Source organism: Rhinopithecus bieti, unplaced genomic scaffold (assembly GCF_001698545.2).
Source record: "Rhinopithecus bieti isolate Rb0 unplaced genomic scaffold, ASM169854v2 scaffold_17862, whole genome shotgun sequence".
In the NCBI taxonomy this organism is placed as follows: domain Eukaryota; kingdom Metazoa; phylum Chordata; class Mammalia; order Primates; family Cercopithecidae; genus Rhinopithecus; species Rhinopithecus bieti.
Window position 1 is genome coordinate 131,940 of NW_016808877.1, and position 22,001 is coordinate 153,940.

General features: G+C 45.4%; 1 protein-coding gene across 1 annotated transcript in view; it reads right to left on the minus strand.

Moving 5' to 3' along the window:
• Positions 1-18,669: 18,669 nt before the first annotated feature.
• ADGRD1 (adhesion G protein-coupled receptor D1) overlaps positions 18,670-22,001 on the minus strand; it is a 162,329-nt gene continuing 158,997 nt past the window's right edge. The window contains exon 21 of the mRNA XM_017887671.1: positions 18,670-20,964. Coding sequence (XP_017743160.1) covers positions 20,869-20,964 — 96 coding nt within the window. The 3' untranslated portion in view covers positions 18,670-20,868. The remainder of the gene's footprint in view (positions 20,965-22,001) is intronic.

The window sequence follows — 22,001 nt, forward strand, 5'->3', positions numbered from 1 at the left end:
TTGAGCTGAGATTTTTGAACCAGGCAGCTGAGTGAGATTACAAAGCCTGGTGTTTCCCTGAAGGTCACACAGATTGTCAGTGGTGAAAACAGTGCCCGTGGATATTCAGATCTGACAGTCTGTCTCCCAAGACTGTGCCCAACTACCTTACTGGCATAGCTTATAGCCTCCCTCGCCTTTGGGAAAGGGAGAGGGTAGACTCCTTATCCTTAGTGCCACCTATCGGCCCTTAAGAGCTGTGATCAAATCCCTCATGATGCCTCAGTTAAGAGCTCTGCAGGGGACATAGACATGTTTGGAAAAGATACCACCTGAGAAAGACCATGGCTCATCAGGAAACCACAAGTTTCCCCAGAAACGCTATCCTGATGCTTTTGTCTCAGTGAGTTTGGAGACACAAACCTAAGGACCATTACATTGCCCCAAATTATTTTCTGCCTCTTCCGAATAGAATCCCTCTCTCTCACCCGCTACCCACTCTACCCCTGCATGAGGAATCTTGAGAGGAGTAAGGGCTCAGTCCCAGTCATGAGCATTCTGCTGCCGTAGGGATCACACTGACTTTGACAATGTTGTCGGAAAGAATGTGAACAAATAGTGGTGATCAATAACCCAACCTCCAGGGAAGGGGAACACATAGCCCTGAGATCACACCCTGCATGGGCGATAGGCCTGTATGTTTGTGTGGCCACTGGGTGGTCACCCAGCTCTCCAGGTTCACCCTCTCTCGTGCATGTAGGAGCTTGTCTTAGTCCATCCATTTTGTACTGCTAAAACAGAATACCACATAATTTATAAAGAACAGAAATTTACTTCTGATAGTTCTAAAGGCTGGAAAGTCCAAGATCAAGGTGCTGGCATCTGGCAAGGTCCTTCTTGCTGCATCATAACTTGGCAGAAGGCATCACATGGTGGAAGGACAAAGAGAGGGTGAGAGAGAGCAAAAGGGGACCGAACTCCCCCTTTTATAATGAACCCATTCCTGCAATAATGGCATTATCACTCACTGTCCCCTCAGGGCCTAATCACCTCTCACTACACCCCACCTTTCAGCACTGTTGCTTTTGGGATTAAGTTTCCAACATGCTTTTTGGAGGACACATTCAATCCACAGCAGAGCCATTGACTCTTGTCCCCTTTCTAGGACCATCCAAGAGCTCGGGTTGAACGTATCAGGAATCCTACCCCCAGCTGGAAAGCATCTGTGGAGAATATTTTTACATATTTAACCTTTGACAATCATAGTGCCCATCAAGTATGTCCCCTACAGGGGAGGGCACAAGACCCCAGGAGCCCCCATCAGAATTTCTGACCAGGGGTTTCAGACCAGAGCCATGGGCCTCTCTGCAATGGTGTTGGCTGGGTAGGCCAGGAAATGCCAAGTTCTGTAGGTTGATTCTCACAGAAAAAAAAAAAAAAAAAAAATGGATCTGAGAGTCACACTGACATAGAGAAGAGGAAGGAAGAAGGCTTGGTGAGTGTGTGGGTCCCTCCCCATTGAGGCCCCGTGGCTTAATGGCACCCCTGCCTCCAACAAGTTTTGGTGAAGTGTGCAGTAAAGTTCGTGTGTTGGGAATCCCCAAGACCACCCTCAGGTTTAATAATTCATTAGAAGGATTCATAGGACTCAGAAAAGATGTTATACTCTGAGTTATGATGTATTTTCATGAAAGGATACAGATAAAATCAGCAAAAAGGAAAAGTGCATAGGTCAGAGTCCAGGAGAAGCCAGGTTCAAACTTCCAGGTGTCTTGTACCAGTTAAGTCAGATGGAGAGCACTTAATTCTCCCAGCAAGTGTGTGACAACACACATGAAGTACTGCCACCCTGGGAAGGTCCCCCAAGCCTTGGTGTGTAGAGCTTTTGCTGACAAGGCCCAGTGCAAAATGAAAATGCAGGGCCCCTCATTCAAAAATGAATGAAAAAAATGCATTGTTTTCAAAAATGAGTAATTGTTAGTAACAACAGAGCATTAAACCAAGCATGGATCTCTTCAAAATGCAGGGCCCCGAGTGTATGCCTATGAAGCTCGCCCTGCCCTCATGAACACAGCAGTTTAGGAGTGGATGTTGCTGGAAAGAGCATGTGCAAAGGCCCCGAGGCAGGAGCCTGCCTGGAGGGTGGGGAACTATGCATTCAGTGTGTGCAGAGCAGAATAAATGCAGAGAGAAAGAGAGAGCTGAGGCGAAGAGTAAATGGGAACCTCACCACATGGCCCTGTAGGTCATTCCCAGGAGGCAGGCTCTACCATGAGAGGCAGGCCAGCTGCTGGAGTATTGGGAGTAGAGGGGTACCATGGGCCTAGCTAGCAGGACCCCACTTTACCAAGGCATGATTTACTTACAGTAAAATTCACCTATTTGAATGTACCTTTCATGAACTGCAGCCACTGTAGACAGTCCCCATTCCCATGTGCTCTCCCTCCTGCAGACCAGTTGCTCCCTCACACACTCGCCCTCTCCAGAGTGCAGTGAGTGTCAACTCCTTAGGGAAGCCCATGCTGACCTCCTCGATCAGGTCAAATTGCACCACAGGTTCCCACAGCACCACGAATCTCTCCTCAGAGCTGTCTCAGCTTCCTTCACATGAGTGTTTGTGGCTATTGAATTCAAGTCCATCTCTCACTAAACTGTGAGCAGCACAAGAGCAGGGGCTATGTCTGTTTTGAGTCACCATAGAGGCCCCATCACTTGAATGAACATGGCCCAGAGTGGTTGTGCAAAATAGAATTACTGAATAAGTGAATAAATGACAACCTATAAAACTGGAAGATAGTAAAACCATTTGACACCCAATGCTGGCTAAGCTGTGGGAAGACGGGCATTGCCACTCCCTACTGTGCAGTGCTCACTGGTCTCTTCTTTCTGGAGTGTCAGTGACAGTTTGCATTAGATATGATAAAGTTTCTTTGGCCCACTGATCCAGTTTCCAGAATGTATCCACAATACCTGATGTATAAAGATATATCTCTGAGTATGTTATGTACTTATAAAGGCAGTTATACTCCATAGATACCTATAAAGGTGAAAATACCCATTTCCAATTACATGGCCATGGTTAAAGAGGGACTCAGGCATCCATAAGATGAGATGCTATTCATTACCACATCAACATGACTCAGTCAGCCTCCTGGGAGAGCCCAGGGTCTGGGTGTGCCCTTCAGGGCTCCTCAGGTGACTCTGAAGTTCAACCAGAGGACAACTCATGCTAGAGAAGAAACATCAATGCCATTAAGAATAAAGTTAGACTATATTGTTACATTGTATTGTTAAGAAAAAAGCCCAGTATTTTCTAACCTTTAACCCCATCTCCCCATTTCCCCCACCCCCCAGCACCTGGTAACTACCATTATACTCTCAGCTTCTATGGGTTTGACTATTTTTGATTCCACATGTAAGTGAGATCATGCGGTATTTGTCTTTGTGTGTTTGGCTTATTTCACTTAACATAATGTTCTCCAGGTTCATCCATGTTGTCACAAATGGCAGGATTTCCTTCTTTTTAAGGCTGTATAATATTCTAGTGTGTGTGTGTCTAGATAGAGAGACAGAGATAGAGATATTTTGTATTTATCCACTCATCCTTTGAAGGACATTCATGTTGTTTCCGTATCTTGGCTATTGTGACCAATGCTGCAGTGAACATGGGAGTGCAGATCTCTCTCTTCAAGATCCAGATTTCATTTTCCTTGGATATATATACTCAGAAGTGGGATTGCCGGAGCATATGGTAGTTGTGTTTTTAATTTTGGAGGGAACTTCTCTGGCGACTTCAGTTAACAATTTCTGTATTGTATATATGAAATTTGCTAAGAGGGTAGATCTTAAGCATTCTCACCAAATGAAGGGATGGAGGGAGGAAGGGAAGGGAGGAGGGAAGGAAAGAAAGAAAGGGAAAGAAGAGAAAGGAAAGAAAGAAAGAGGAGGGAGAAAGAAGGGAAGACATAGTAACTATGTGAGGTGATGGATATGTTAACTGCCTTCATTGTGGTGATCATTTCACAAGGTAGACAAAACATCGAGTTGCATACCTTAAATATACATAATTCCTGTTTCTCAAGTATGCTTCAGTAAATCTGAAGAAGACAGTTCTAGTATGAATTCATTTTCATGAAGACAATGCACATGAAATGTGTAAGTGTATACACAAGCTCTCACATGCACAGAGCCTGAAAAGCTATGAAATATTTGCCACAGTTTTCCCAGTGGCATAATTATAGGTGGTTTTCCTTCCTTTTGGTTATCAATAATTGACAAATTTTCCATAATAAAATTGCTTCTAAGCTTCCAAACATAGTTGTTGGCACATGGATACTGCAGAATGGATATGTAAGATATTTTTAGTACTAATAATACTATCACAAGGGGAAAAATCCCAAAACTCATGATTTTATAGACTGATATAAATGATTGAGAGTTGGAAATGAATAGAAGTAAATATGTATACCCGGAGTCTTAAACCACTAAGTTTTTTTCTAGTAGTTGCTCAAGAAAATGCTCTTTAAAAATTAATGAATGCACACCAATATATAGATGATTTCCTGGGATAAGCCCAAAACTTGATTCACTGTTCAAAAAAAAAAGTGATGAGTGGAAGTGCTTCACTCAGGAAGCAGCAGAAATCTCTAAGCAATCAGGGGAGACTTCAGGAGAACAAGTGGAAGGTCTGAGGGTTCGTCATGAGAACCAGCTAATTTCCAGGCTGGTTCCTTGCAGGGCTGTCCTAAGAGAAGACACTGAGGATTATTGGGCCCAAAGAGAAACCAAGTTGACAGTTTCTCCAAGCCTGGCCCTCCAGCCCAGCATTGCAGCTTCCCTGTCTGCGTTTACAGCGAGAGTCTGTGCAGGAGCCAAAGAGAGGACGGGAGGAGGTGTGGGAGAGTGATCCCTTCTGATTGTGGACAGACATGCTGTCTTGAAGAGTGCTTAGCATCCTCAGGTACAATCAGGGTTCCTGCGCTGCAGCCTCCAATTTCTGATCAACCTTCAGAAGACAGAAGGAAAGTCAATCTTGAAACCCAGCAAAATGGCTGATAAAGCCTACTTCACAGACTCAGAGGAGCATGAATGGAAACTATTAAATCATCCTCTGGATCTTCCCCAGGCCTCTGATATCACAGTGGTGCTACAGTCTCCTGCTAAGGAATGAAACTCACAGGGGCAGCCAGGTGAGGAAAGGCAATACATTAACTGTCACTTGCAGCTGAAGAGTAATGGGGCGGCCTCCAGGACTCACCACATTGCAGAGCCCTCGCTCTCTGCCAGGAACATCCATGTTAGATTCTTCTTTGCTGATGGCTTTTCTCTGAAGGCTGTTGTTGCAGGTGGGGCCGGACAGAAAGTGTCCTAGGTGGGGAACGTGAGACGCCTGGGCTGGGACCCCAGAAGGCAGGTGAGTTATAAGCCCCTGCTACTCCAGGTGTGGCAGTAGGACCTACAGCACAGAATCCTCTGGGAGCCTGTAAGAAATGCAGAATCCCAGGCCCCTGCCCAGACCTAGGAATCAGCAACTGCCATTTAACTAGTGCTCTAAGGAACGTGGGGCTGAGCCACAGCCAGGAGGGAAGCTACTTTCTCCAGTAGCAGCACCACACAGAGGGTCAGGAAATGCACGTGCTATGGCCATGTTGGTTAAGGTGAGATCAGCTGTGAGCCACTGAAAACCACCAACACAGGAGCTTAAACAAGACAGGAGTGTACTTCTCTCTCACAAAACACTATAGAGAAGTATAGTCCAGACCTGGTGTCATCATTCATCTCCATAAGGGAGGGGGAATCCTCCATCTTGCTTCCCACGCGTCCTCAATATTTGATCCTCCTCACGTTCCATGATGGCTGCTTGAGCTCCAGCCTCTGCACTGCACTCCACCAGTCTGGGACAGGGAGGCCACCATCCTTATCTGACTGTACTCTCCCACCTTCTCCAGTCACCTCCACACCTGGGCGCAGCTTCACACAAAGCCCGGTAGCCATGGCCGGCATCCTGGGACGAGCCCTGGGAAAGCCTAAGTAATTCTCCCCTGGAGCCCGGCAGGAGGATCTGTGTGCCCTGTGTCCCCACCCCACATGGAAAGAGCCTGAGCGGCATCCATCTACAGGACCCACCAGGGAGGAAAGAGAAAGTCACTTCACTTAGGAAACATCTCTCAAAACCCAGGAGATCTGCAGGACAGGGAGTAGGATGGAGGGAAGGTGCTGTTTACAATCTCCCTGACAATCACAGCTTATTAACCTAATAGAAGCAGAGGAGTCTCCAGAATATGTGAGCAGGCTGGGCAGCAGGCATCAGTCTGGCCATTATCTCACTCATCTAGACAGTCTCCATTAGACCATTGCTCGCTCTTTCTTTCTTTTTTTTTGAGACGAAGTCTTGCTCTGTCGCCGAGGCTGAAGTGCAGTATCATGATCTTGGCTCACTGAAACCTCTGCCTCTTGGGTTCAAGCAATTTTCCTACCTCAGCCTCCCAAGTGGCTGGGATTAAAGGTGCACACCACCGCACCCAGCTAATTTTTTTTTTATTTTCAGTAGAGATGGGGTTTCACCATGTTGACCAGGCTGGTCTCGAACTCCTCACCTTGTGATCCGCCCGCCTCGGCCTCCCAAAATGCTGGGATTACAGGCGTGAACCACCATACCCGGCCTCCATTGCTCTTCCTTGATTAACTCTTCTCTAATGATGTCTGTCCAGGGAGGGAGAGAATAACCACATCTGCTGGAGGAGATATGAGGGTGGCAGGTGGTGCCCCTTCCAGACCTGCCCACACAGCCCTTCATTCTCCCTCAGCCCTAAGTCAGAAGCAACCAGTGCATGGGCCTTCCTGCCGTGGGGGACATCCAGGAGGCCCCCAGCTGTGAACAAGAAACACTGCCCTGCTGGCTGAAGGGAATGAAGGAATTGTTCTCGTCTAGCAGTGGCCCTAAGGGGGTTTCCAGGGCCAGTCCATAAAGAATCAGGAACCTCAGCTCACTCCAATTCTGGAGCCATTCTTAGAAGTTAGCCATAGCCTGACTAGATCTCCTGCATCACATGATAGTTCTTGACTTACTGGGTGGACACCACGGCATCTGGGGGAGAGACAGGGAAGAGGTCCTGATACTGTCATGGGATCCTCGGAGTGTCACTTCACCAGCCAGAAACCTCTGTGGCTGGCAGCACCTTCTGCCTGAGTATTGTTCACGCCCACTGGGCTCATTATGTCCACTCAGCCCAGCAGGCTGCGCTCAGCTCACACTACTGGCCCAGATCCCACACCTGCCAAGGGTGAGCCAAACGTAGAGCAGCAAGGGGTGTATGAGCGAGCAAGTGTGGGGTCTGGCCACTGTGTGCAACCAGGCACACAAGCTTCTGCGGTGGGGTGGGCAGCTCCAGGTGCCAGTACAGGTGCCAGCTCCATGTGAGGCAGCAGCTGGACCAGATGTACCACATGTGGCTTCCATTGCAGGCACCTGTGTCTGGACAAGGAATGTGGTGGTGTTCAGAAACTTGGAGACACCAGGAACTTCAGAGCCCCAAAGAGGGTGTCACAGCCTTGGCTTGGGGAGCTCCTAGGTCTGGGCTCCCCAAAGGGCTACAGCTCTTCTCTCCTCATCCCCTACAACATGGCAAGTGGGGGAGGGGGCATGTTTCAACCCTGTTTGTGTTACAGCTCTTTCAGTTCCACTAATCAGCAGGACTGAGTTCTTGTCCCGCGTCCAGGAAGCATGAGGTACTCAGACAACTGGAGAATCAGCAAGGCAGAGATGAGCTTCATTGAATAACAGAACAGCTCTCAGGAGACCTGAAATGGGTAGCTTCTTTCTGCAGGCAGGTTATCCCAAGTGTCCAGCTCTCAGTAAACAGGAGAGCCACAGTAGGTAGCTCCTTTCTGCAGGCAGGTCGTCCCAATGACTGTACAGCTCTCAGTGGAGAGGAGACCCACAATTGGTAGATCCTCTCTGAAGCTGGTAGTCCCAACATCTCTGTGAGTCTGACTGAGTCAGGGGTTTTTATGGGTTCAGAAGGGAGGAAGTGTGTGCTGCCATGGGCAGGCCCAGAAAAAGCACCACAAGCTCTCACTCCAGGCCATGGACTCCACCCAGAAGTGGCAGCCTGGACCTCATGCTTCAGGCCATTTCCATCGTTTTTCCAGAGTTGAGTCCAAGTTCCAGGGAGCTTCTGTAGCACCAAAGTATCAAGAAGTGGAATCGGATCCCCACTTCTCTAGCTGAGAGCCTGCACACTGCTCATTCGTCTCAGTATTCTCCAAGTCCCCAGAAAGACAATAAAGAGGGAAGAGGATGGGGGAAGAGAACATTTCCAGTGTAGTTAAAGTGCACCATGGTGACATGCCAGGAGAGAGCTGGCAGCCAGAGGATGGGAACTTAGCTTGTTCCTGCCATGGTGCCAGCAGGCAGCCTGTCTTCCAGGAGCCAAAGCCTCACCCCACCTGGGGGAGGGTGGTCCCTCCTCCCAGCTCCCTCAGGTCTTTTTATCTACACTAAGGGGGAAATGCTATCACTGGAGTAACACTTGTGAGGGTTACCACCCTAGACACAAACCCACTAAAAGGCTGAGATTTACTGTAAGATGATAGAACATTTCTTCTACCACACACATTACCCCCATGACAACAAGAATATAGAACAACACGAACTAACTACAACTGGAAGAGATGCAAGATGCAGACTCTGTGAGGAAGAGTGTACAGGAAAAGTCCAAAGTCAAGAATAAAGACAAAAGCAAGGACACGAGGAATTTGAAGCCTCTGGCACCTACAGCTACAGCAAACATTAAATAGCCCAACTCCTAGCCAGGTAACATAAGTCTTCATATTAAAGTCCTTGTTACCTCAGTTCCTAATACCCAATACAAAATGTTCAGCTTTTAACAACAATAACAACAAAAATTGCAAGACTACAAATGACAAGAAAAAAACCAAGCATTAGAACTAGGTTCACATATGACTAAATATTGAAATTATCAGACAGGGAATTTAAAATAACTATGATTAATATGTTAAGAGCTATAATGGAAAGAGTACACAACGTGCAAAAACAGATGGCTAATGTAAGCAGAGCTGTAAAGACTAAGAAAAAAATCGAAATACTAGAAATAAAAAGCCCTTTAACAGAAACGAAGAATGCCTTTGATAGGCTCATCAGTAGACTAAATGCCATTGAGAAAACAATCAGTGAGCTTGAAGACAGGGTCATAGAAATTTCCCAGACATAAATGCAAAGAGAAAAAAGATTGGAACAAATAACACCCAAGTCTGTGAGGCAACTGTAAAAAAAAAAAAAAAGTAACAAACGTGTAATTGGAGCATCAGAAAAAGAAATTAGAGGAAAGGGTCAAAAGAAACATCTGAAATAATAGTAACTGAGAACTTTCCAAAATTAACAACAGATACTAAACCACAGATCCAGAAAGCTCAGAGAATACAAAGCAGGATAAATACAAAGAAAATCTTGATGTTTCATATTAAAATTGTGGAAAGCAAAGACGTAAAGAAAATCTTGGTCAGAGGAAAAAATGCCTTACTTACAGATGAGCAAGAATAAGAATTACAGCAGATTTCTTGTCATGAACCATACAGGCAAAAAAGACAGTGGAGTGAAATACTCAAGATATTGAAAGAAAAAAATCACCAATGTAAAATTAACATAATATCCAGCAAAATGATTCTATAAAGGTGAATGAGGCTGGATGTGGTGGCTCATGCCTGTAATCCCACACTTTGGGAGGCCAAGGCAGGTGGGTAACTTGAGCTTAGGAGTTAGAGACCAGCCTGGGCAACATGGTGAGACCCCATCTCATAAAATTAAATTAAATTGGTGAAGGAGAATAAACACTATTTCAGACAAAACTTGAGGGAATTAGCCAGCAGAACTTCCCTGTAAAAAATGTATGAAGAATTTCTGTAGAGAGAAGGAAAATGATACAATCAGGATGTAAACTTAGATCTACATAAAGAATGGAAGAGCATCAGAGAAAAGTAAATGGAGCTGAAAGAAAAAAATATATATATATATTTTGCTCTTGATTGATCTAAAAATAGCTGTTTAAACTTGTTATAGCATCGATGTATTAGATAATTATACCACATAGACAAGTGAGCTGGATGATCACAGGGCATGGGGCCAGAGGGAATTGAGATACAATGTTATAAGATACCTGTATACCTGTGGTATACTCTTATTTGCAGATAGATTTAGATTAAAATCTATATTTCAATCTGTAGGGCAATCACTAAAAATAAAATAAAAACTAGTTAAAAATAGACATTGGGCGTGGTACCTCATGCCTGTAATCCTAGCACTTTGGGATGCTGAGGTAGGAGAATCACTTGAGTCCAGGAATTTGAGACCAGCCTGGTCAACAGAGCGAGACCTCATCCCACACACACAAAAAAAGGGTTAAAACTTGCCAGGTGCAGTGGTGCATACCTGTAGTCCCAGCTACTTGAGATGCTGAGGTGGGAGGACTGCTTGATCCCAAGAGGTTGAGACTGCAGTGAGCTGTGATCATGCCATTGCACTCCATCCTAGGTGACAGAGTGAGACCCTGTCTCTAAAAATTAATTAATTAAAAGTATATACATTGGAATCAAAAAGTAAGTCTAAATTCTACCAAACATTTAAATAAGAAATTATTCCAATTCTAAAAGTCAAAATAGATGAAGACATATTCCATATTCATGGATGGGAAGACTCAATATTGTTAAGAAATGAATTGTTCAAGATTGACTTATGGATTAATTGAAATCCCAATCAGCATCTCAGCAAGGTATTTTGTAGATATTGACAAACTGATTCTAAAATTTATGTGGAAAGACAAAAGGCCTAGAATAGCCAATAGAATTCTGAGGAAGAACACGGTATGGTGACTCATACTTCCTGATTTGAACAATGACCATAAAGCTAAATAATCAAGACAATGTGGTACTGGAAGGGAAACAAATAGACACGCATGCCAATGGAATAGAATGGAGAGCCCAGAACTAGAACCATACAAGTATAGTCCACTGATCTTTGATGAAGGAGCAAAGGCAAGTCAATAGTGAGAGGAGAGATCTTCAAACAAATGAGGCTAGTACAACTGAATGTCCATTAAGATATCCATAGGCAAAAAGGATGTGTCTTGACTTCAGCTTTACACTTTATGCAAAAGTTTTTTTTTTAAAGGATTCTATATTTAAATTTAAAACTGAAACTATAGCCCTTTTAGAAGAAAATCTTTTGGATCTAGGTTTTGCTGAAGAGTTCCTAGACATGATACCAAAAGTACAACTGACAAAAGACAAAATTGATAAATTGAACTTTATTAAAATAAAACTTCTCTTTGGCAATTTCTCAAAGATGTCAAAGCAAAATTACCATTTGAACCCAGCAATCCCTTCTTGGGTATATACTCAAAGGAATAGAAATTGTTCTACCATAAAGACATGTGCGCTTGTATGTTCATCACAGGACTGTTCACAATAGCAAAGACATGGAATCAACCTAAATGCTCATCAATGGTAGACTGGATAAAGAAAATGTGATAGATATACAACACAGAATCTTACACAGCCATAAAAAGAGAGTAAGATCATGTCCTCTGCAGCAACATGGATGGAGCTGGAGGCTGTCATCCCAACTGAACTAACACAGGAACAGAAAGCCAAATACCATATGTTCTCACTTATAAGTGGGAGTTAGACATTGAGCACACATGGACACAAAGAAGAGAACAACAGACACTGGGGGGCCTACTTGAGAGTGGAAGGAGGGAGATGGATGAAGATTGACAAATTACCTTACTGGGTACTATGCTTAACACTCTGTACATCAAACCCCTGTGACATGAAATTTACCTGTAACAAACCTGCACATGTATCCCTGAACCTAAAATAAAAGTTAAAAACATAAATAAATAAAACTTTTGCTCTGTGAAAGACCCTGTTAAGAGAATGAGAAGGCAAGCCACGGACTAGAGGAAAATAATTGCAAAACACATATCTAATAGAGGAAGTGCGCTCTCTCTCTCTCTCTCTCTCTCTCTCTCTCTCTCACACACACACACACACACACACACACACACACACAAATGGTATGTCAGAGGGACACAAGATCCAAGAACTGAGAAAGCTCTCAATGGCCAAAGCTGGAATAATTTGAGCAACAAAATCATTAAAGTAGTATTGGATAATAATCCATCAAGTAAGTATCCATGAGTCTATACTGTTATCAGTGGCTGAATTAATTAATAAATGGGGAAGAATAGACATCTCCCATGCAGAAGAATTCAAAATAATTTCTGCAAAGCCTCCTTCCTTGAGGAGGTAGAACATAACTTCACATTCCTTTAGTGTGGGCTATGCACAGTGGCTTCCTTCTCAACAGGATGGAATGGGGAGACAGGGAGGGAATAATTTCCCATCGGAGAAACCGGACAAACACTACCTCAGCTCAGTGATTAAGGTCATCATCAACATATAAGTCATATGTCAACATACAAGTCAACATATAAGTCATGTTGATAGTATGTACATACCCTTGACATGATGCGATGAGAATGACACTTTACCTCTATGGTCTTCCTCCCCAAAACCCATAACGCAAGTCAGGCATGAGAAAAACATCAGATCCAACCCAACTGAAGTACATTCTACAACATACCTGATCATTAATCCTTAAAACTGTCAAGGTCATTAAAAAAAAAGAGAAACTCAGAAACTGTCATGGCCAGGAGGAACCTAAGGAGATGTGGCTACTAAGTGTAATACGGCATCTGAAATAGCATCCTGCAAGGGAGAAAGGATACAAGGGAACACCTGGAGAAATTGGAATAAGGTACTACTTGAGGTGATACAACGTTAATACTGGTTCATTATCTGTAACAAATGTGCCATATTAACATAAGATGTTAATAATAGAGAAAACTAGGTGTGGGTTACATGGAGACCTTCTGTATTATTTTTACAATTTTTCTATAAACCTAAAATGTTCCAAAATGTTTATGTTTTTAAATGAGACATGGAGAACGGAACACAGGAATCCAAGCTGTGGACAGTAGGAATTCTTTATGAAGACAAAACCATCAGGTCAATAATGGGATCGAGATGCAGCCAAGTCTCACCTTTTGATTTACACAGCGCTGATTTTAATTGCTTATGCTGGAGGGCCCTGACATTCGCTAATAAAAATGACTGGTTGAACTCTCTCTCCTTCCCAAGAGAGGAACTGCATGATAAATATTCACCAGTTAAAAAATACACAAGGTCAATCTACAGTTATGACTGCAATGAAGCTTTTAAGTGAACTTCTTATTAATTACAGCATGATCTACATTTGGAAAGACAGGCACCTAGATGTAGGAGACACATTGTTTATTCAAACTGTAGACAATGCTTAGGGTAGATATTGATTAGCAGATAACTTGTTTAAAAAAACAGCTCTGCATGGCCCACCACAGGCTGGGAACCACGGATCAGTACCCTGGAGTCTGCCATAGAGTTCTTTCCACTCAACCCACAATCTAGTCCCATCCTTATATTCCAGAAAGTCTCATTAATAGCCACCCTAGCCATGGGAAAATCCATTGAGATTCAGGAAAACAATCCTGATCTCCAGAGTAAACTCATGAATAAGAAAAAAAAAAATAATGACGCTGCAAAAGATTTGCAATGCAAACACATCGTAAAAAGAAGAAAGTGTTCTTCTTGGAAAAGATTTTCAAGTGAAGCAAGTAAAATTCACAGCATGGCTGTTTTCTTTTATCAATGAGATAAAAGAACACACTGCATCACATCAAGAAGAAGCCATCTGGATAAAATGTGCTGTGCAGCAGAAGGAAAACTACAGTAGACTAAATAAAACCTTCGTTGAAAGCAGGAAATGGAGAACTGACCCCAAAAAAAATACGAATTTGGTAAGTAACAATTATTTTATAAAATATATCCAAAATACCAAGAAAATGTAAAAGTAAAATAAAAAGAGATGATGATAAACACAAAGGACACAGCACAGATTCCCAACTTGTGAACAACGGGAGTCCCTAACGGAGATGAATGCACATCTCAAATACGCCATCAGAGCTGCAACTCAGAAAGGATAGCATAAAAGGCCTGGGATTTGAAAGAGTGGCATGTCTATGTTCTACTAAAAACTGAGAACGAAAACGGTATCAGTACATAATCTGGTTAAAAATTAAATTGTAAGGGAAAGAATCTTGAAATTTTCCAAAGAGATCAGATGAGGGTAAGTTGACTTTCACATAAAATTATGTTATTAACTTCTGAATTTCTCTTCTTCATTAAAGAATCATACCTAGGCCAGGCACAGTGGCTCACGCCTGTAATCCCAACACTTTGGGAGGCCAAGGTGGGTGATCACAAGGTCAGGAGATCAAGATCATCCTGGCTAACATGGTGAAACTCCGTCTCTACTAAAATACAGAAAATTAGCCAGGTGTGGTGGTGTGCACCTGTAGTCTCAGCTACTCGGGAGGCTGAGGCAGGAGGATGGTGTGAACCTGGGAGGCAGAGCTTGCAGTGAGCTGAGATGCGCCACTGCACTCCAGCCTGGGTCTGGGTGCCAGAGCAAGACTCCCGTCTCAAAAAAAAAAAAAAAAAAAAGGAAAAAAAAAGAGAAAACAATCATACCTATAGATGTTTCTGGGGAAAAGGATGTGACATCAGAATTGTGTATCTTGATACTTACAAAGAAAAAAAAAAAAAAGATACTCTCCTTTTTTATCAACTTAAAATGTTCACATGGCAAGTGTTCACTCAGCAAAGTACTTCAGAACAAATTCCAGAATCATCAGAGAACCAGTGAACAAAGAGGGTGCAGAGATAAGAAGAGGCAATAGATGATAAAGCAATCAGTTCTCAAAGGAGACATAGCAGTCCTCACTGTGTATGCACCAAACAACAGAACACCCCAATACATGAGGCAAACTGATGAACTGCAAGGAGAAATGGCCAATTCAGATACTGACTGGGTTAGAACAAACACCCAAAACTTGGGGAGTAGTGCTCAATATCATATGCCATTAGGGAACTGAAAATTCAGACAATCAGCTGTCACTACACACCTATTAGTATGGCTAACATTCAACACACTGACAACACAAAATCCAAGTGAGGATGTGGAACAACAGAAACTCATTCACTGCTGGCAGGAATGCAAAATGGTGCAGCTACTTGGCAGTCTCTTATAAAACTAAACATTTTCTTACCATACAGTCCAGCAATCATGCTCCTTAGTATTTATCCAAATGGGATGAAAACTTACTTCCACACAAAAACCTGCACAAAAATGCTTATATTAGCTTTACTCATCACTGCCAAAATGTGGAAGCAACGAAGCTGTCCTTCATAGGTGAATGGATAAACAGTGGGGCACCTCCACACAATGGAATATTATACAGCAATAAAAAGAAATGAGCTGTCAAGCCATAAAAAGATATAGAGGAACCTTAAATGCATATTGCTATGCAAAAGAACCTCATCTGAAAAACATACATACTGTATGATTCCAACTATACGACATTCTGGGAAAGGCAAAGTATAGAAACAGTTTTAAAAAAAAAAGTGGTTGTCAGGGTTAGTTGGGGAGAGAGAAGAGATGAACAGGTGAACCCCAGAGAGTGTTTTAGGGCAGTGAAGCTACATGGTGCTGTAAGTCAATACCTTTGTCAAAGCCCATAGAACAGTATAACACAGAGTGAGCCCTGGTGTAAACTATGGACTCTTGTTAACAACAGTGCATCAACAGTCATTTGCCAATTGTGACAGATGCACTGCACTGACGCAAGATGTTGATGATCTGGGGAACTGCAGGAGTGGGATGGGGAAAGGGAGGTATGAGGGAGCTCAGTTCTACAGACTTAAAAGTGCTCTAAAAATAAAGCCTATTAATTTTTAAAAAGTAGATTAACAATTTAAATTTGCTTAATTTATAAATAAGATTAAAATAGCAGGAATGTGTATAACTTTTAAGAGTAAAAACACTAATATAAAAATCCTTTTATATTTTATTTTTTGAGACAGAGTCTTGCTCTGTCACCCAGCCTGGAGCACAGTGGTGCAATCATGGCTCACTGCAGCCCCAACTTTCCAGGCCCAAGAGATTCTCCTGCCTCAGCCCCACAAGTAACTGGGACTACAGGTACACACCACCACACCCAGCTAATTTTTGTATTTTTAATACAGACAGGGTTTTGCCATGTTGCCCACGCTGGTCTCAAATACCTGAGTTCAAGTGATCTGCCTGCCTTCATCTCCCGAAGTGCTGGGATTACAGGCATGAGCCACTGTGCCCGGCCTGAAAATCCTTTCTTTAAATACCAAACAGAAACAAAGTTGCCAATAGTAAGTGCACAGGAAATACTAAGTTATGTGGGACTGTACTATGGTACTAGTGCAGATGTAGTCAGGGAAAAGCCAAGATAGCTCTGAAGCAAATTCTTGTAAAAGATTGCAACCCAGACATCAAAAACCAAAACAAAAAGAAATAACAGAACAACACTCCCCGCAGCCCCTCCACTGCGACCCCCCAGCACAAAAAAACCCAGGAAGCATGAATAAAATGACAGATGCAAAATGTTACAAACAGATCACATAAATATCCAGATGTCAATTTGCCAATTAAATGCAGAGATCCTCAGACTGGCTTGGAAAGCAGAGCCAATAACAACACAGCCTTTAGGAGGAGTCATCCTAGCACAAACCGGCGTAAAGGCTAAAAATGGAGGGTGGGCAAAGAGGAACCAAATACCATCTAGAAGCAAGCAGGGAATTGTACGATGATGCACACTGCCCGTATCTTTGCTCACTTCCCAACTCCCTAAATTTAGCTGAAAAAAAAGTATTTTTAACGGCCTGTTGGAGCATGAAAATAATGATTCCATTTGTGGACTGTAATTTCTGATGCCTCTGAAGGAAGTCTGAGGGCGGCAGGAGCAGCTCGCTGTGGAGGAGGGGCTGGGATGCAGGAGGGCACTCAGGGGACCCTCCTTCCAGGGTGACCCCTCTGCCCCATGCTTGCAGCTCCACCAACCTGACTCGTCCCCTCATCCCCGGAAGCTAAAGGGAGGGGCCTGGCCAAGGCTGGGCGTCAAGTGGCTTGTGGGAAAGGGAGGGCCCTGCACCAACCGGGATGGGTGGCACCAGCTGAGGCATTTCTCCTGGCCACAGCTGCTGGATCCTGTCACCATGTGTGCAGCTCCCATGGGACCTGGTCCCACGGTCACCACAGGAGAGCGCACTGGGGATGGGTGCAGGGCAATGAGTGATACCGTAAATAAATGAAACATCTCCCTTCTATATTCAGAATTGTAGCCACCTTCCTAAGAAAATAAAAAGACATATGAAAGACTGTTCAAACTCAGTAGTAATCAAGAAAATACAAACAGTAAGTTTCACACATACTAAGCTGGTGATGAGAACACTGCTCACCTTTCCTGTAAAAGTTTTGAGAAATGAGAGTATCCATAAGTTCTCACTGAGAATACTAATAAGTTATCACCAGCAGCGAAAACTGACCCGATGACTCTTTTGGTAAAGAATTTGGCAGAATGTTTCAAGAGTCATGGAATTCTTTACTTTTTGATGCAAAACTTTTTTTTTTCCAAATTTTTAACCTAAAAAATAATCAACATAAAAAATAAGGAAGAAAGCCATAAGCACAAAGACACTATATCTATCCCTCTATTATATATTATAGATATAAAAAACATTCAAATGTTACATAAATATATGATAAATATGTAAATGTTGATATATGACACAGAATCATAGAAATAATCCAGTTATAAACGAGTACAAGATTTTTGGTAAAATATAATATGTAACAGAACACTTTATATTACAGTCATAATTATGAACAATAGAGTAATATGGAAAGTGGTTCATGAGTGCATATTAAAAGCAGACGGCGGGCCTGGCATGGTGGCTCACACTTGTAATCCCAGCACTTTGCGAGTCTGAGGCAGGCAGATCACCTGAGGTCGGGAGTTCAAGACCAGCCTGGCCAACATGGTGAAATCCCGTCTCTACTAAAAATACAAAAATTAGCTGGTTGTGGTGGTGAATGCCTGTAGTCCCAGTTACTTGGGATGTTGAGGAGGGAGAATGGCTTGATCCTGGGAGGCGGAGGTTGCAGTGAGCCAAGATGGCACCACTGTACTCCAGGGTGGGTGACAGAGAGACTCCGCCTCAAAAGAAAAGAAAAGAAATAAAATAAAATAAAAAAATAAAAGCAGATGGCTGCACAGCAGAGGCAATGTAGGACCATGTAAATTACGTCTCTGTAAATTCTGTAAAAAGCAGAAAAGCAACATGGGGAAGGAATGGATGAGTGTATTTGGGGGTGTGACATGTGGCTGAACTCCACCTCCTTTGAAGCAGCAGCCGTGTATTTTGCATAAATTACCCTGGGCAGACAAAGGCCTGTGCATGTCCCTCCAGGCCTCCTTCCCATGCTTCCTTCCCAGCCCTGCTGCTTGCCCCTGGTTTTTGTTCATACCCCATCCCTGGGACAGAGGCTCCCGGGGCATCCCCAGAGCACGAATGTGTGGAGCTCACAGTAGGTGCTGAGTGAATGTCTACTGAGCAGACCCCAGCCTGGGATGTTACTGATGTGTGTTTAGAGACTCACTGTCCTGTTCACATTCCACTAGCAACAGATTTTAAGGAGCACACTTTCTTTTAAGGACATGAAGATTTTATTTCATAAAAATCACAACATATTTTCACAACTTAGTGTCATCATCTTCTACTATAAACTAAACATGTAATTCTTTCCAATTTCTTATTTTTGGCCAAATTATGTGTAGATAATAAAAGTACTGCAGAAGCCAAAACATAGAGCCTATAAATAAAGTGCACGACTTTCATTCATTGGAAATAAAAGGTTTAGAGAGGTTTTGTTCTTTACTTATCTTGAAAATATTAGCTATATAGATGAATATGGCAACAGTTAAAAAAAAAACAAATAATTCCATCTAAAGATAGTTCCTTACTTGATTTCTTTCACTAGACACTAAATAAGGAAAAATATCCAAGTGTAAATTGTAGGAATACAGTGTTCTCACTTCTAGGTGCTCACGGGCGTGATGAGGGTCTGCCACCGTGGTCCACGTGACGTGGTTTCTGGGGTCACGGGAGCCTGGGGCAGTGGCTAAACATGGGACTTTAGTCCACACTGAACATGGGACTCTTTGCTGAACAGCAGCCTTGGCCTGCAGCAGCCAGGTGTGCCTGCCACAGCACGGGTGCACGGGCCACACGCAGGGCCCGTGGCACTGTCACCATGTGTCAGGTGGCTGGTGCAGCACGGGCCTTGCCTGACAGAAGAGCAAAGGTTCATCCCTGCAGACATACTGCTCCCTGCCCACCCTCCCCATGCGGGAGAGGCCTGCAGACGACTGGTCCGCTCCAGGTGACCAGGGGAGAGTTACATTAAGAAGCCACCAGGCGGGAAGCAAACGGGCCACAAGCTCCATAGAAAACTCACTGAAACAATGCAACAAGGCAGACAGGGCTGCGGAGGGGCTGAATGGAGTCATGGTCACAGTTTTAAAGGAAGACTTTCCAGTATGAAAACCAGGTTTGAATGTCTCACCCACGTTTCACAGACACCACGGGTGCTCTCGGCACAGTATGAACCTCATAGCCCGTATCTCAGTGGTGTCTTAATTCACATCTGTGATCCCAAACCTGTGTTCCACAGGATCATGTCCACACACAGGTCCGTAACGATTATCCCATCTCCTCTGGGGCTGAGTCTGAGTCCCTAAATTTCCCTCAACACAGACGACATGGCTGTCGCCAGCCCTCCCTCTGCAGGTCAGTGGGGACTCAGCGTGGGTCACCCTCGTGGTGACCAGATGGAGCGCAGGGTGCTACCTGCCACGTGGTCTGCCCAGTAGAAACTGAGGAGAGTGCCTGTGAGTCATGAGGAAGGCTCCGGGGAAAGTGGTGTCTTGGAAAATGCCCTCCATTTTCCACCTGGACACCAGGCACTGCAGGGACACGACCGGTTCCTGTGGCCCAAGAACAACCAAGGAGGCTCGCACACAAGGAAGGAAGGGGGCATCTTAAGGCTGAATTGGGGTCCAAAGAGGCAAAACTCACAGAGGATGGCCAAGAAGCTCCCCAAGCACTGGCACCATCAGGCGGTCTCAAGGCCCGACTGGCTCTTCACGTGAACAGAGGGGACCCCCCAAGGACAGGGCAGAGGGGTCACCCTCACCTGGAGAGTCCACCACTCCCGCCCACGGCTTGAGCTCGGCTTGGGCAGGGCCCCAAACTGATGACAGCACAGGTTGGCCCACGCTGGCACCACCTATGGAGACACCACGGCTGGCGCCGGCTGTGGGGAACTCACCAGTGAATTCAGACACTGGGGTCTCCTCATGCTCTTCCCCACACACCCCCAGCTGCCTGCAACTGACTGGGGGTGCGTGGGGACCTGAACCACCTCTTTGGCCCTGAGTCCCCAAGTCCCACCAAGGCACAGAGGCTGAACGTCCCCTCCTGGGGCTGCGGGACCAGGCCCTGAGCGTCCTGGCCTCGCTGGGTCTGGTGCTCAGTGACGAAGGGAGGCTCAAGGGCAGCATCACAGTCAGGCCACTGTGTCCTGGGAGTCCCCAGAGGGAGTCACTCAGCCCACGGCTGGACGCGAGGCAGGAGGGCCCACGCTGGCCTGGGCATCAGGCTGCTGGGCTCAGCAGTGTGCTCTGACAGCCAGAGTCACGGGAGGACGGCTATCTCAGGGCCATAACACCCAAGTCCAGACAGCGGCAAGGAGAGGGTCCCACGGGCAAAGATGCGGCGTTTCATTCCGTTTGGGGGGGCGGTATTCTGAGCGCAGCCTGGCCTGGTTGGCAGCCTCCTGGCTCACACAGCTGACAGGTCTATGCGGTGGGCAGAGTGGCTGCTCTTGTCCCAGGGGCTGAGCTTGGTGGAGGCCGTGCCTGGCCGGGCTCCATTCATCTGCAAAGCATAAACGGATGAGCAGTGAAGGGCCTGCTCCTGGCGGAGAGCCATAAGCCCAGTGAGCACAGGGAGCACTGGGCCCACAGCTGCCTGAGGATTCTCCCTGCGGTGGGGCAAGGTGCATCTCCTGGGGGAGATGACGATGTCTACACTGTGGCATCTCCACCCGCAGAGTTCTCCACACTGACCTCCCTTCTGGGCACCGCAAGCATGCTGTGCTGAGTGCTCACTCCCTCCTCTGCTCACCCATCCGCCTGGCACCCATGCTTTCACCCCCATGCATCTGTCCGTGCTGGTGTCATTTCATGGTGAGTCACGGAGCGTGCCACGCACCTGGCACAGTTGTAGCTGTGGGGCTAGAGCAGTGCATGAGCCAGCTAGCTCCCGTGGAGCAGGACAGACATGGTCCCTAAGCAAACGGAAAACCACACAGCTACGGGTGGAGGCAGAGTGCGAAATTGGGTGGGAGCGCCTTGATTGAGCACCATGTGCGGGGAAGGACTTCTGAGGATGGGACACTGGAGCAGGCGGGACTGCAGGGACACGACCGGCTCCTGTGGCCCAAGAACAACCAAGGAGGCTCGCACACAAGGAAGGAAGGGGGCATCTTAAGGCTGAATTGGGGTCCAAAGAGGCAAAACTCACAGAGGATGGCCAAGAAGCTCCCCAAGCACTGGCACCATCAGGCGGTCTCCAGGCCCGACTGGCTCTTCACGTGAACAGAGGGGACCCCCCAAGGACAGGGCAGAGGGGTCTGCCCTGTGTTCCGCTCCAGCAGGCGGGAAGCGGTGGCGCAGTGAGAACCCTAACAGGGCCTGCTCCAGACTGCCTGGGGGCCTGCCTGGGCTCTGGAGGGCAGCGGGGATGGGCCACCTCATGGTCAGTGGATCTCTAAGTCCTTCCATCCCTAAGTGAACACAAGAAGCCCTGACCCTTCAGGGTCAAAGGGGAGGGCTATGGTGACTTCATCAGGACACAGAGCACTGTGTGGGGGACACAAGCCCAGAGCACGTGCAGCCTGCGGGCCGGAGTCA